General features: G+C 38.0%; 1 protein-coding gene across 5 annotated transcripts in view; it reads right to left on the bottom strand.

The window, feature by feature from the left end:
- The window catches only part of STAG1 (STAG1 cohesin complex component), a 417614-nt gene that overhangs the window by 30618 nt on the left and 370977 nt on the right, over positions 1-16019 (bottom strand). For all 5 annotated transcript variants that reach the window (XM_074405880.1, XM_074405879.1, XM_003930952.4 and 2 more), the window contains 4 exons: positions 11078-11170; positions 6506-6680; positions 4042-4181; positions 1-75 (listed from right to left, as the gene is read on the bottom strand). The exon at positions 1-75 is cut by the window's left edge and continues 27 nt beyond it. In XM_074405880.1, the coding sequence (XP_074261981.1) occupies positions 1-75; positions 4042-4181; positions 6506-6680; positions 11078-11170 (483 nt within the window). The remainder of the gene's footprint in view (positions 76-4041; positions 4182-6505; positions 6681-11077; positions 11171-16019) is intronic.

The following is a 16019-nucleotide window of genomic DNA, read 5'->3' as shown; positions in this document are numbered from 1 at the left end:
GGCACACTGAATTTTATCAATCTGCCTGGTTTTACTCAGTGTTTCCTTAATAATATCACCATAGTCATTGTAATACTGTGAGGGAAAGAAAGAAAACATAGCTTTAAAATTATTGAAATTTCATGAGGTAAAGAATAGGTTGGTGTCACCTCCTTTGTGAATGAAAAAAAAAAAGGTTGGTAAAAGCAAGGAAAAGTAAATAAAGAAGTGTTTAATTTCTTCATCTTAAACCTATCAGGAGTTAAATAACTATCTAAAGTTAAAGGAATATACATTTGATATTTAAGATTGTGAACTAACTAGTATTAGTAAAACTAAAAAAGCTGGGAATTCCAGGAAGACAGGTGGCGAGAAAAACTCCCCATTCTTTTTTCTTCTTCTTTTATACAGGCTCTCACTCTGTTACCCAAACTGGAGTGCAGTGGTGTGATCATAGCTCACTGCAGCCTTCAACTCCTGGGCTCTGGTGATCCTCTCACCTCAGCCTCCTGAATAGCCAGGACCACAGGCATGTGCTAACATGCCTGGCTAATTTTTTTTTTTTTTTTTTGGTAAATGTTTTGTAGAGATGGGGTTTTTGCCATGTTGCCCAGGCTGGTCTTGAACTCCTGACCTCAGTGAGCCATCTGCCTCAGCCTCCCAAAATGCTGGGAATTACAGGCATGAACCACTACACCTGGCCTTCTCCAGTCTTGTTTTTTTTTTTCTTTCTTTTTATTTGTATTTGTTTTTGAGATGGAGTCTTGTTCTGTTGCCCAGACTGGAGTCCAATGGCCCGATCTCGGCTCACTGCAATCTCTGCTTCCTGGATTCAAGCGATTCTCCCAACTCAGCCTTCCAAATAGATGGGACAACAGGTGCATGCCACCATGCTCCACTAATTTTTGTATTTTCAGTAGAGACGGGGTGTTTCACCATGTTGGCCAGGGTGGCCTTGAACTCCTGACCTCAAGTGATCTGCCTGCCTCAGCCTCCCAAATTGCTGGGATTACAGGCATGAGCCACTGCACCCGGCTCCATTCTTTATAACATGATTGAATAGACACCATCTAAAAGATTACAGATTAAGAAACAGAACTTTGGTAAAAGCCTCCTGAAGAACTGAAAACAAAACAGTTAAAACTGCTTACTTCTGGGGGTGGCCCTGAACAGGGAGAAGGGTGGATTAGGGTAACAGACTAAACTTTTCATTTAATATTTTGTGCACTGTATTTCACCCCCCTACCCCCATCAACATGTCTATATTTTAGTACCATAATATAAAAAAATAAAAACATAGACATCTTCAACAGTGACTGGGAAAAACTGTAATTCAGTTTTTTTGACACAGATTTAAAGAATTTTTTCTGTGAGTAAATAATCAAAAGGTTTCATTTAAAACCATTAAATCTGGATACTGTTTCCAAGCTAAAGTCTATAGCTTATGTGAAGAAGTGATTGATAATAGTTTGGCAATTAGATTTTCAAAATCTCAAAAAGATGGGTATGTTTCCACAATGTGAGGTACCAAAAGGGTAACAGCTCAAAAGGATCATCCTTTTAGTGTAGAGTAATTACCTCAATGAAGAAAAAAAGAAAAACATCAAGACACTAAAGTACTGGAGCAGGCAGGTTTCTTTTAAGTTCAGATTGAACTAATTATGTACAAAAGTTGGAGGAAAAGCCACAGCCATATATCAGAATAGCAAATAGCTATTACAATATTCACAAAAAGGTAAGAGCCTATAATGAGCAGAAGTGTCCCAAAAATACTAAAGATAATAAAAATTCTGAATAAGACTCACTTCTTGGAACCAATACAGTATTGTTAAAGGATTACCAGGAAAAACCAGAACTCAACATATTTTATGCTTCTCTATTTCCTGCTAAAGAGAAAACTTTATAAAAAGAGTAGGATAAACATTTATAAAATGAAACTGACATCCAGGTTTAGTGAAGAGATAATGAGAGCATCAAGTTGTTCCGAATGAATGAATTAGTTTCCTAGGCCAGATGAATCATGTCTAAAGAAAATGTGTGGAGAGTATGGAAACTTTGTGCTCTTTAAGAAATGGTGAAGAACAAGAAAGGTGCTAGAGGACAGAGGGAGATAATCACAGTTCTGATTTTCCAAAGGGAAAGATTATATGGAAAATTAACCCCTCCTCCACAAATGCCTGGGATCCACCCTAGATATTTCTCATTTAGGTTGAGTGGGACCCAGGAACATGTAATTTGGAATAATGTTCCAGGTGACTGATGGAAAATCAGGATAAGGAGTAACTATTCTGAACAATACCATCAGGATACTATCTTGACATTGAATCTAAGAATACAGGATATACTTGTTTTGTTTTGTTTTGTTTTGTTTGAGATGGTGTCTCAATCTGTTGCCAGGCTGAAGTGCAGTGGTATGATCTTGGCTCACTGCAACCTCTGACTCCCTGGTTCAAGTGATTCTCCTGCCTCAGCCTCCTGAGTAGCTGCCATTATAGGCACGTGCCACCACGCCCAGTTAATTTTTGTATTTTTAGTAGAGACAGGGTTTCACCATGTTGGCCAGGATGGTCTCGATGTCCTGACCTCGTGATCCACCCGCCTCAGCCTCCCAAAGTGCTGGGATTACAGGCATTAGCCACAGTGCCCGGCCCGGAATACACTATTAAATGTAATGCCTGTGAATACTTGGAAAGGAAATTGTCACTGGGAGCAAGCAGAAGTTTATTAACAGATTGTGACATTTTCTTTTAGAAAGGTTCAACATGCAAATATGACATTCTATTTCAGGCGTCCCCAAACTTTTTACACAGTGGGCCAGTTCACTGTCCCTCAGACCCTTGGAGGGCCGCCACATACTGTGCTCCTCTCACTGACCACCAATGAAAGAGGTGCCCCTTCCTGAAGTGCAGCGGGGGGCCGGATAAATGGCCTCAGGGGGCCTCAGGGGGCCGTAGTTTGGAGACGCCTGGTCTATTTGGATATCAATAATTAGTTTGACAAGTTCTTTCATGATTTCTTTGTGAACTAAGTAGAGAAAAATGAGCTGAAACAAGTAGGCATATTTACGTTGCTGTCTTGGCAAGGACTTATCTTCCTTCCCATGCTAATCTAGTAAGCTCCTATTCACCCATACAACTTTGTTTACACATTAGCTTTAGGAAGTCTTCTCTGGCTCCTCTCACTTAAGTCTGTCTCTCTATTTGGTGTTAGTAATTTATACATCTATTGCAACAATAATCATGCTGGGGCTTTGTGGTCCAGAGAAAAGAGCTAAGCTTTGAAGTTAGGCAAGCCTAAAATAAAATAGCAGTTTCTGTTACTTTAATAGTTGTGTATAACCCTGGAAGGTTTACCTCTCGAGCCTTAGTTTCCTTATCTGTAAATGAGGATACTATTTCTTACATCATAGAGTTATTAGAAAGATCAACAATAATGTGGAAGTCTTACAACAGTGTCTCAAATATAAATGGCATGAAGACATGGCAGTCATTCATTATCAGTATGTTACATTACATTATATTAAGTTCAGTTAGTTAACTCTTAATCTGTAAGCTCTTTATTGCAGAAATCATGTCTTATTTAAACCTCTGGCTACCAGCACATTACTCATCACAATGCAGTTGTTCGGCAAAATATGATAAATCAGCTACTATATTACAACTGGAACTGGACCACACCCAAACATGATGACACAAGTAGATCAAATGGCATGTACAATATTCTAAATAGAACTGAGAAGTATTCCCTCCCATCTGTGCCTGCCAGGCCACATCAAGAAAAGTTCTGAGCACTGCTTTTTCTCAGGAACAAAATGGAGCTTATGAAAATGAAAGTAACTAGAAAGTATGTTCTTTCATATAAATGCTGGAACTCTTACTCAATGGAACTGATATAATGGTACAGACTGATAAAAAGCTTACATAAAAGAGAGAAACTATGAGAACATCATCATTACATAGTTGAAAAGCTGTCAGTTTTAGCTTCTGTCATCATCCTTTCATTTCAATTGCAAATTTCTCTGCAAGTTAGAGCAAGGAGAAAAATAAGAATATGTAACTATACCTTCATGTAGTGTTTGAAGATGTCTGCAGCTGCATGCATGTCAACAATGTCATAAATGATAAGTTTGCTGAAAGCAGCAAGTAAATTCCTTCTTTTATGTAAGGCCTCAATTTTATTAGCTTCATCTTCTTCATCACCCTCTAAACACAGATTATAAATTGGTTATGAATTCTGGTACTTTATCCACATAAGACAATGAAGATAATGTGTATAACTGAAAACTAGCTAAATATAACTTCACACACAGTACAATTCAGTTATAGATGGGACAAAAACTGTTACATTAATTATTTTAGGGTGCTGCATTTAGTTACTCATTTATCAAACACTTAATAGGTACTAAGGTTCCTATCTTAGGAGATTACCATAGCAAAGATTAAATAAGCTAAGCAAACCTTATATAGTCTACCTTATATAGTGAATGCAGAACCCACAGATGGGGAGGGCTGACTATACTATACCTTTTTACTTAAGAGATTTGGGCATCACAGATTTTGGTATGAGTGGGAGTCCTGGAACCAATCCCAAATAATACTGAGGGACAGGTATATAAAAAGATTGTTTTTCTGATACTTATGTCCTAACTATACCATGAAACTATCTGTTTACCATTAAAATGCTGTTTTTTCTTATTTCAATATTCCTATGTGTTAATACATTCTCACAGAGAGAAAACTGAAAAAATTTTAAGATACAGAGAAGGGCCAGGTGTGGTGGCTCATGCCTATAATCCCAGCACTTTTGGAGGCCAAAGCGGGTTGATCATCTGAGGTCAGGAGTTTGAGACTAGCCTGACCAACATGGTGAAACCCTGTCTCTACTAAAAATACAAAAATTAGCTGGCCGTGGTGGTGGGCACCTGTAATCCCAGCTACTCAGGAGGCTGAGGCAGGAGAATAGCTTGAACCCGGGAGGCGGAGGTTGCAGCGAGCAGAGACTGTACGATGCACTCTAGCCTGGGCAACAAGACTGTCCAACTCAAAACAAACAAACAAACAAACAAACAAACAAACAAACGAACCAGGGAAAAAGTTTTCTTTCGGAAAAGTATTTAAGGAAGTAATGAAAATATATGGATGAGTTAAATTTTCAATGCTCATCCTAAACATGGTAAAATTATCAACTGAGAAATAAAATATTCTGCAAACCATGTTATGCACATATAAAATTTTCTTGAAGCCCTATCAAATACTTTCAAAACAAGTGTGTTTCTTCCTCAAATCTATTAGTTTCAGACTCCACTGGGTTGTCTATTTCTAATCCTAGAAAAAACATGCCATCACGTCTCCAGATGATAACAACATTTGTTTCAGACTCTGTACTGACCCTCTCATGTCCTGGCCTGCCCTTATTTGGAATCAACCTTCTTTTTTCTCTTCCTTGTATGTATATATTGGTAAAAAGAACTTGCTGTCAGTCTCTTTCTTTCCTATTAATTACTGTTACTGAAGCATCAAAGCTTTGAGAAGTGGAATTTTTTTTGCTTAAGACAAGTAGCAGGTAAATTTGTCTCCTGAGATTAATACAGACTCTAAATAAACATACTGTTTCACAGACTAGGATTTTCCAAAATGTTCTGAAAGAACAGCTGAAATGCATCAGATAGACCTGTCCATCAAATATACCTATGTTATTTTAGAGAGCTTAATCTATTTCACAAATAACCTATTCTAAGTGACACAACTAATCATTAACAATTCCGTCTAATATTGCTAAGTTATCACTCTGCAGGCACAGCACAATTTTCACTAGTGAGGTTTGATAACAGTTTTTCAGCATTTAATATCATACAGTTACATTTTGTTCATTTAAGTAATACATAATGACCACTTAGGAATAGAGAGGAACCTGGATACTTTCCTTTAGAAAAATTATGAACCCAGACACAGCCAATTAGAAACAGCATCTATCCTACATACACATTTGTACATGTGGGAAATGACAAATGTACACTACTATTCACTACAGCATACTTTGTAATTATTGAAGATTGTAAACTAGCCATATGTCACTTCATGTGAGATGGACTAACAAATTATGCTACATCTACAAAAAGAAATGCTGTGTAGCTGTCAGAAAGATTAAGGAAGCTCTCATATAACGACAGGAAAAGATCTGAGGTACAATGTTAAAGGAGACTTTACTATGGACATTTTTATTGTTGAGTTCTGAACTACATGAATATATTGCTATTAACCTTTTTTTTTAATTTGTGTTTTTTCTGTTTTCTAGAGACAAGGTCTTGCCATCTTGCCCAGGCTGGTCTTGAACTTCTGGGTTCGAGCAATCCTCCTGCCTTGGCCTCTCAAAGTGCTAGGATTACTGGTGTCAGCCACTGTACCTGGCCAACTTTTTTAAAGAAAAGAAATCTCAATAATTTTAAGAATTGAATTTGTTTCTTTTCTCCTATCTATTGGGGTTGGTAAAAAAGTATCAATATTGACGAGATGATAGCTACAAGTACCCATGCTCTGGTTCTCCTCGTCTTGGTCAATAAAAACGTGATCCATCACAAAACTGAGGAGTTCAGACTGGAGTCCAGTATCTGGATTAAACACCAAAGGCTGAAGGCCCTCTCTGCCACCTGTCATTAATTGGTGGCTGAAAATCATCAGAAGATCACAGAGTAACATGAAAGCCTGGAATACAAAGGCAATTCATCAGCAAAATATTACACCAATATAACTACAAGTTGACATTAATGAAAACACATGAAATTAAAACACAGTTCAATAGCAGTACCATAATATAAATTTTAAGTATTTAAATTCTAAATATTTAGTTATGACTTCCACATTTAATAAAATTACTTTTTCTCATTAAACACTTGTCATAATTAAGCCTTTTCCTAAATACAATCTATTTATTTTACTTGGCTGTATCAACTCAAAAACAGCTCATTAAGATAGTTTGACTTGAACTTTAAAAAAAATCATTTAAGCAAGGTGTTGATTACAGGTCAAAAGAATTAAGTAAGTTTAACTCTGGACATACAAAATTGATATAACATTGTAACAAAGATTAGAAATCAATTATATACTGTTTAATCAAATTAGCATAAATTTTGAAACTCTGTAATTCAACATAGTATAATGAAATACTTCTAAAAATTCTGATGTTAAAAAATTCTAATACAGTCAATGTAGTGCACAATGTTGTTTCCGTCAACAATGGACTGCATATACATGATGGTAGATCCCACAAGCTTGTAATGGAACTGAAAAATTCCTATCACCTACTGATGTGGCAGCTACATAACCCTGTGGTACAATACATTACTCATGAATTTGTTGTCATGCTGTCTGTGGTGATGCCAGTCATGTAATAGCATAGCATACACAACTTGTGTATAGAATCTAATGTTTGAGGATAATGAAAGACTATGTTATTGACATATGTATAACTATCCTACCCTTTTAAATGTTTTTTTTTTTGAGACGGAGTCTCCCTCTGTTGCCCAGGCTGGAGTGCAGTGGTGTGATCTCAGCTCACTGCAATCTCCATCTCCCTGGTTCAAGTGATTCTCCTGCCTCAGCCTCTCGAGTAGCTGAGATCATATTGGCCAGAATGGTCTCAAACTCCTGACCTCAGGTGATCAACCTGCCTTGGCCTCCCACAGTGCTGGGATTACAGGCATGAGCCACCGCGCCCAGCCTATACTATACTTTTAATCATCATTTTAAGAGTGTACTCCTATTTATGAAAAAAAATTAACTGTGGAACATCCTCAGGCAGGTCCTTCAGGAGGCACTCCAGAAGATGGCATTGTTATCATAGGATATGACAGTTCCATGCAAAATACTGAGACTGAAGACCTTCCAGTGAGACATGTGGAAGGAAGAAGACACTGATACTGATAATTCTGAAACTTTGTAGGTCTAGGTTAATGTGTGTGTTTCTTTCTTTCTTTCTTTCTTTTTTTTTTTGGAGACAAAGTCCTGCTGACACCCAGGCTGGAGTGTAGTGGCAAGGTCCTGGTTCACTGCAACCTCCATCTCCCGGGTTCAAGCAATTCTCCTGCCTCAGCCTCCAGAGTAGCTAGGACTACAGGCGCGTGCCATCATGCTCGGCTAATTTTTTTTTTTTTGTATTTTTCGTAGAGATGGGGTTTCAGCACGTTGGCCACAGTGGTCTCAATCTCCTGACCTCATGAACCGCCCACCTCGCCTGCCAAAGTGCTGGCATGACAGTCGTGAGCCACGTACCCAGCCTGTTTCTTATTATTTTTTTTAACAAAAATGTTTTTTAATAAAAAAACCCAGCACTTTGAGAGACCAAGGTAGGGGGGATTTCTGGAGGCCAGGAGTTTGAGGCTAGCTTGGCCAACATGGTAAAACTCCGTCTCTACTAAAAAATACAAAAATTAGCTAGGCATGGTAGCCACACAGCTATAATTCCAACTACTAAAGGTTGAGGCAGGAGAATTGCTTAAACCTGGGAGGCGGAGGTTGCAGTGGGTCGAGATGGCACCACTGCCTTCCAGCCTGGGTGACAGAGTGAGACCCCATCTTAAAAAATAAACAGAGAAAAGCTTCTAGAATAAAGACATAAGAAAAAAATATTTTTGTAAGCTGTTTAATGTGTTTGTTAGGTATTACAAGAGTTTAAAAGTTAAAAAAATTTAAAAAGTTTATAAAGCAAAATAATTATAGTATGATAAGGTTAATTTATTAGTGAAGAAAAATTTTTTAAATTAATTTCAATTAATTTAGTGTAGTCTAAGTATATGGTATATATAGAGTCTACAGTAGTGTACAGTAATGTCTTAGGCCTTCCTACTCACTCACCACTCACTCACTCACTCTCTTTGTCTTTCTCTCTCATTCACTCACTTACAGCTACTTCCAGTCCTGTAAGTTCCATCCTTGGTAAGTGTATCATTTAAAAATATTTCATGCTGTATTTTAGATATGTTTAGATATATAAATACTTACTATTTGTATTATAATTATCTACAGTATTCAGTATAGTATTATGCAGTACAGGTTCACAGCCGAAGAGGAATAGGCTATACCATTTAGCATAGGCATGTGGTAGGCTATACCATCTGTCTGTGTAAATATACTCTATAACGATCATACAACAATAAAATTGCCTAACAACACATTTTTCAGAATGTTCCCTGTATCCCTGTTGTTAAGTGGTGCATGACTATAGTAGAAACCATTAATATAAAAACCAGTATCTTATCTTTAGGTGTGGATCTGAAAGATAAAAAACAAAACAAACAAACAAAAATAAAACAAGAAAAAAAACCAGTATCTAATAAAGCCTCCAAAAAATTTAATTATATAAAGAAACTTTCAACACATTTGTACACATTATATGTATGGTGACACATTTGTCCTATTTAATAGATTGAGTGAAATAAACAGGTCTGATCAGTTTATTACAATGGAATGATTTTGTTGTGGGATAATTGAGGGCTATGATACCTCTAAACATTCCACTAACACTGCCCCTCCAAAGTTTACTTCTATGGGAAAACACAATTTTGATATTTAGTTTGGGATGACTGTATATCTGGCTGTCCATCTGCAACAAGAGTCTTGTCAGTTCATGCCCTGACAGCACAACCATGAAATATACTAAGATATTTAGAAGAGCCATTTGAAAAGAGGGGAGCATAAAGAGAATCCAGGGGGAATATTTTTTAACCAGCAGGCCATAGTTCTGGACATCACCAAGCAGGTCTGATGCAGAAACACTGGATTTGGGGTTTAAATGGCAGAGCTGGGCCAGGCGTGGTGGCTTATGCCTGTAATCCCAACACTGTGGAGGCTGAGGCAGGCAGATCACAAGGTCAGGAGTTTGAGACTGGTCTGGTGAAACTCATCTCTATTAAAAATACAAAAATATTAGCTGGGCATGGTGGCAAGTGCCCGTAATCCCAGCTACTTGGGAGGCTGAGACAGGAGAATCACTTGAACTCAGGAGGTGAAGGCTGCAGTAAGCCAAGATTGTGCCACTGCACTTCAGTCCAGGCAACGGTGCAAGACTCTGTCTCAAAATAAATAAATAAATAAATAAATAAATAAATAAAATGGCAGAGCTTGGTATTTCTACACAGCATAAGTGTTCTAAAGACTTAAAGAGCAAGGTTTAGGGAAGACCATCTCTGTTTCCATTTTAAGTTAAATGCTGATAACTCAATAAAAAGATTTGTGACTATTTGTAAGAAGAGATAGCAAAGGATAAGTAATACTGTACCCTTTCACCAGACTGACTCTTTCTAACCTAGTATCAAAATAAGAACTATTATGGAAAATATGCATTGTTTTATACAACAGTGCTCCCCAATACAACAGCCAAATTTTAAAAACAGTATACAAAATCACATAATGGAAACAGTACTGCCTTAGCTCACCCTGACCCTCTTTGGGCTGTGCCCCTCTACAAGACATGAGGAATCTATTGGACCAATGGGATATGCCCACTTGCTTACCAAACCCCCTTCCACATCACTGTCCAGGTATAGGGACTCAGGAATTCCTTGCCCTAACAGTCCTGATGCTGTTGTCTGAGCCTGCAAAGGCCTCTTCTCTAGGCATACTACATCCCCAATGTACATATTACTAGGCCCCTGGGTAGTCAATGGGCAGTTGTTTGGGTGGGTGGTATTGACAGAGTTGCAATATGTGGGCTGAAGTGTTTGTATGTATGTATGAGAAACTCTAACTGGGGTGGGAAGGAGCTGAAGGTAAGATGATAAAAGGTATGCCATAGATCAGCTCCCTAGACCTTCAATATTCTGGTGTAAAATTCTTAGGAGTCAAAAAGTCTAAATTTCAACCTGCCCTTCCACCTGATGACAATATATTTGTAAAAGTAAAAGGACAGAATGCATATTATATAACAAGTTTGTTAGTTTGCTTTGTAACATAAATATTCACACATCTATAGCCTTGTTCCAGGTCCAGTAAATGTTAGAAATGAACATGTATGCTAAGAACTGCCATCAAAAATTGTATCTTCTTAATGTTCTTTAATGTATTTGAATTGTTTTTATTGAGAGCTCTTACCGATAATTTCTTACCTGTTCTTTCACTGGAGTATTAACATTAGACAGGCACTGCTGGCAAACAGCCAAAAAGGATTTCACCGTTTTCCTCAATACCAACAAATCTTCCTGTAAGAAACATTGAAATTTGCAAGCATGAATTACAGGACCATAGAAAACTGGTTTATTCTCAAGGAAATTCATATAAGAAAATTTAATGTTGAGAACCACTTAATGTAGTCATTTCTTAGTTATGTGTTGTAATAGAAAGGACAGCGATACTGACACTCTAAAAGTTATATTTAGCTATGGAATACTTAGTATGATTGCTCCCAGCAGATTTCCTTTATAAATAGAGTTTACTTAGGTTGACTGAAATTGTTAGTCATTCCTGTGACACACATTACGGCTAGTAAAGTGAGGGAGCACAGCAGCACACTAAAAAAACTCAATTAGGCTACAAATGTGTACTGAATTTCTCTTATAGCTCAGCACTCTGCAAAATGTCAGGGGAAGAAATATAAATTTAAGACAGTGCCATGCCCTTAAATAGTGAACATTCAGGAAGACAGATCAATTACAGAAAAGAAGTGTTCACAGTTATTGTATTAACTCTAATTGTAGCAAGGTTGGAGAAACCGTAACAGGAGGATGGGCCTTAACCTAAGGTTGGATGGGTACACAGATTTAATTAGATGGCCAGATAAGATTCCATAAGGAATATTTGCAAACTGCAAAAGGAAATTTCAAGTCGGGTACAGTGGCTCATGCCTGTAATCACAGCTTTGGGAGGCCCGGTGGCGGGACTGCTTGAATCCAAGAGTTTGAGACCAGCATGGGCAACATAGAAAATTAGCTGGGCATGGTGAAGCATGCCTGTAGTCCCAGTTACTGGGGAGACTGAGGCAGGAAGATCACTTGAGCCCATGGGGTCGAGGCTGAAGTGAGACAATTGTGCCACCAGATTCCAGCCTGGGTGACAGAGCAAGACCCTGTCTTAAAATTTTTTTAATTTATCGAGTACCTACAACCCATCAGGCACTGGTTTAAGGGCTTACTATTATATAGTTTAATATTTATGTAGATCCTAAGAAATAGTAATTATTAACAAGGATTTGAAATGAGGACTATCTGATACAAGAGCTCATATTCTTCTGACTAATAAGTAAGACACATGCAGATATCAACATTTAAAACAGTAATAAAGAAAACTAAAACTCTTTAAGCTACCCTATTTTATACAGATGACAGCACTTATTCTTTTTTGGGATTGTCACATCCCAAATAATGACACTTCAACAATTACATACATATTTTCATTTGCTAACATGAGCATAGCATGTGGAAGGAGCGAGTTCATCTTGTGCAGAGCAGTAAAAAGGACACCCTCGAGAACTTTTCATGTTTCTGCAGATGAATATCTAATAAGTAAACTTCAACATTCCTGAAACTTCTTTACTTTTAAAAATTCACAATATATTGAGAAAAACATGAGGGAACAGGCAACTGCAATATAGCGTAAGGAGTACTACAGCAGAAGTGCTGGGATTACAGGCATGAGCCATCATGCTTGGCCAGGAATAATTTAGAATGAGGGCCTGAAAATAAAATGTTGGCTCTCAAGATGTAACTAGATGAAAGACAAAGCAGTAGAATTAACAGAATTTAGGGAGTAATTGGGTAGAGGCTGTTGATTATTACTCCTTAATTTCTAGGTTGCTGCCTACTAGGATCAATTTGTATAAGTCATCAAGATAAGAAGCACAGAAACAGGCCAGGCGCAGTGGCTCAAGCCTGTAATCTCAGCACATTGGGAGGCTGAGGCGGGAGGATCATCTGAGGTCTGGAGTTCGAGACCAGCCTGGCCAACTTGGTGAAACCAAGTCTCTACTAAAAATACAAAAATTAGCCAGGCATGGTGGGTGCTTGTAATCCCAACTACTCGAGGGGCTGAGGCAGGAGAGAACTGCTTGAACCCAGGAGGCAGAGGTTGCAGTGAGCTGAGATTGCACCCCTGAACTCCAGCCTGGGCAACAGAGTGAGATCCTGTCTCAAAAACAAAACTAACAAGGATATCCAGGACTTGAACCCAGATCTGGACCACGTGAACCTAACAGACATCTACAGAACTCTCCACCCGAAATCCACAGAATATACATTCTTAGCACCACATTGCACTTATTCTAAAATTTACCACATGAAGTGAATCACTCCCGAGCAAATGCAAAAGAACAGAAATCATAACAGTCTCAGACCACAGGGCAATCAAATTAGAACTCAGGATTAAGAAGCTCATTCAAAACCGCACAACTATATGGAAGCTGAACAACTTGCTCCTGAATGACTACTGGGTAAATAATGAAATGAAGGCAGAAATAAAGATGTTCTTCAAAACTAATGAGAATGAAGATACAATGTACTGAAATCTCTGCAACACATTTAAAGCAGTGTCTAGAGGGAAATTTGTAGCACTAAATTCCCATATGAGAAGGGAGGAAAGATCTAACCTCGACACCCTATCATCACGATTAAAAGAGCTAGAGGAGCAAGATCAAACAAATTCAAAAGCTAGCAGAAGACAAGAAGTAACTAAGATCAGAGCAGAACTGAAGGAGACAGAGACACAAAAAACCCTTCAAAAATAAATCAATGAATCCAGGAGATGGTTTTTTTTTTTTTAAAAAAAGATCATTAAATAGACTGCTAGCTAGACTAATAAAAAAAAAATCAAATAGATGCAATAAAAAATGATAAAGGGGATATCACCACTGAGTCCACAGAAATGTAAACTACCATCAGAGAATACAACAAACATCTCTATGCACAAAAACCAGTAAATCTAGAAGAAATGGATAAATTCCTGGACACTTACACCCTCCCAAGACTAAATCAGGAAGAAATCGAAACCCTGAATAGACCAGTAACAAGGGCTGAAGTTGAGGCAGCAATTAATAGCTTACCAATGAAAAAAAGTCCAGGACCAGAAGCGGGGGTCACAGCCAAATTCTACCAGATGTACAAAGAGGAGCTGGTACCATTCCTTCTGAAACTATACCAAACGACACAAAAAGAGGGAATCCTCCCTAACTCATTTTATGAGACCAACATCATCCTGATACCAAAACCTGGCAGAGACACAACTAAAAAAGAAAATTTCAGGCTAATATCCTTGATGAGCATTGATGCAAAAATCCTCAACATAATACTGGCAAACCGAATCCAACAGCACATCAGAAAGCTTATCCATCACGATCAAGTAGGCTTCATCCCACGGATGCAAGGCTGGTTCAACATATGCAAATCCATAAACATAATCCATCACATAAACAGAAACAAAGACATAAAAACTACATGATCATCTCAATAGATGCAGAAAAGGCCTTCGACAAAATTCAACAGCTCTTTATGCTAAAAACTCTCAATAAACTAGGTACTGATGGAACATATCTCAAAACAGTAAAAGCTATTTATGACAAACCCACAGCCAATATCATACTGAATGGGCAAAAACCGGAAGCATTTCCTTTGAAAACTGGCACTAGACAAGGGTTCCCTCTCTCACCACTCCTATTCAACATAGTATTGGAAGTTCTGGCCAGAGAAATCAGGCAAGAAAAATAAATAAAGGGTATTCAATTAGGAAAAGAAGAAGTCAAATTGTCTCTGCAGATGACATGATTGTATCTTTAGAAGACCCCATCGTCTCAGCCGAAAATCTCCTTAAGCTGATAAGTAACTTCAGCAAAGTCTCAGGATACAAAATCAATGTGCAAAAATCACAAGTATTCTTATACACTAATAACAAACAGAGAGCCAAATCATGAGAGAACTCCCATTCACAATTGCTACAAAGAGAATAAAACACCTAGGAATACAACTAACAAGGGATGTGAAGGACCTCTTCAGGGAGAATTACAAACCACTGCTCAAGGAAACAAGAGGACACAAACACATGGAAAAACATTCCATGTTCATGGTTAGGAAGAATCACAGTATCACGAAAATGACCATACTGCCCAACGTAATTTATAGATTCAATGCTATCCCTATCAAACTGCCACTGATCTTCTTCACATAACTGGAATAAAACCACCTTAAACTTCATATGGAACCAAAAAAAAAGCCCGCATAGCTAAGACAATCCTAAGCAAACAAACAAACAAAAAACCCAAAGCTGGAGGCATCATACTACCTGACTACTACAAGGCTACCATAATCAAAACAGCTTGGTACTGGTACCACCACAGGGACATAGACCAATGGAACAGAACAGAGGCCTCAGAAGTAATGTCACACACCTACAACCATCTGATCTTTGACAAACCTGACAAAAATAAGCAATGGGGAAAGGATTCTTTGTTTAATAAATGGTGTTGGGAAAACTGGCTAGCCATGTGTGCAGAAAGCTGAAACTGGACCCCTTCCTTATACAAAAATTAACTCCAGCTGGATTAAAGATTTAAACACAAGACCTAATATCATAAAAAAAAAAAAACTAGAAGAATACCTAGGCAAAACCATTCAGGACACAGGCATAAGCAAGGACTACATGACTAACAACCAGAAGCAATGGCAACAAAAGCCAAAATAGACAAATAGGATCTAATTAAACTTAAGAGCTTCTGCACAGCAAAAGAAACAATCATTAGAGTGAACTGGCAACCAACAGAATGGGAAAAAATTTCTGCATCCATCTGACAAAGGGCTAATATCAAGAATCTACAAAGACCTTAAACAAATTTACAAGAAAAAAACAACCCCATCAAAAAGTGGGCAAAGGATATGAACAGACACTTCTCAAAAGAAGACATTTATGTAGCCAACAAACATTATGAAAAATCGCAGCTGGGCGCAGTGGCTCATGCCTATGATCCCAGCACTTTGGGAGGCCGAGGTGGGTGGATCATGAGGTCGAGAGATCGAGATCATCCTGGTCAACATGGTGAAACCCAGTCTCCACTAAAAATACAAAAATTAG

Source organism: Saimiri boliviensis, chromosome 9 (assembly GCF_048565385.1).
Source record: "Saimiri boliviensis isolate mSaiBol1 chromosome 9, mSaiBol1.pri, whole genome shotgun sequence".
Lineage (NCBI taxonomy): Eukaryota > Metazoa > Chordata > Mammalia > Primates > Cebidae > Saimiri > Saimiri boliviensis.
This window is presented reverse-complemented; position numbering and strand designations above follow the sequence as displayed.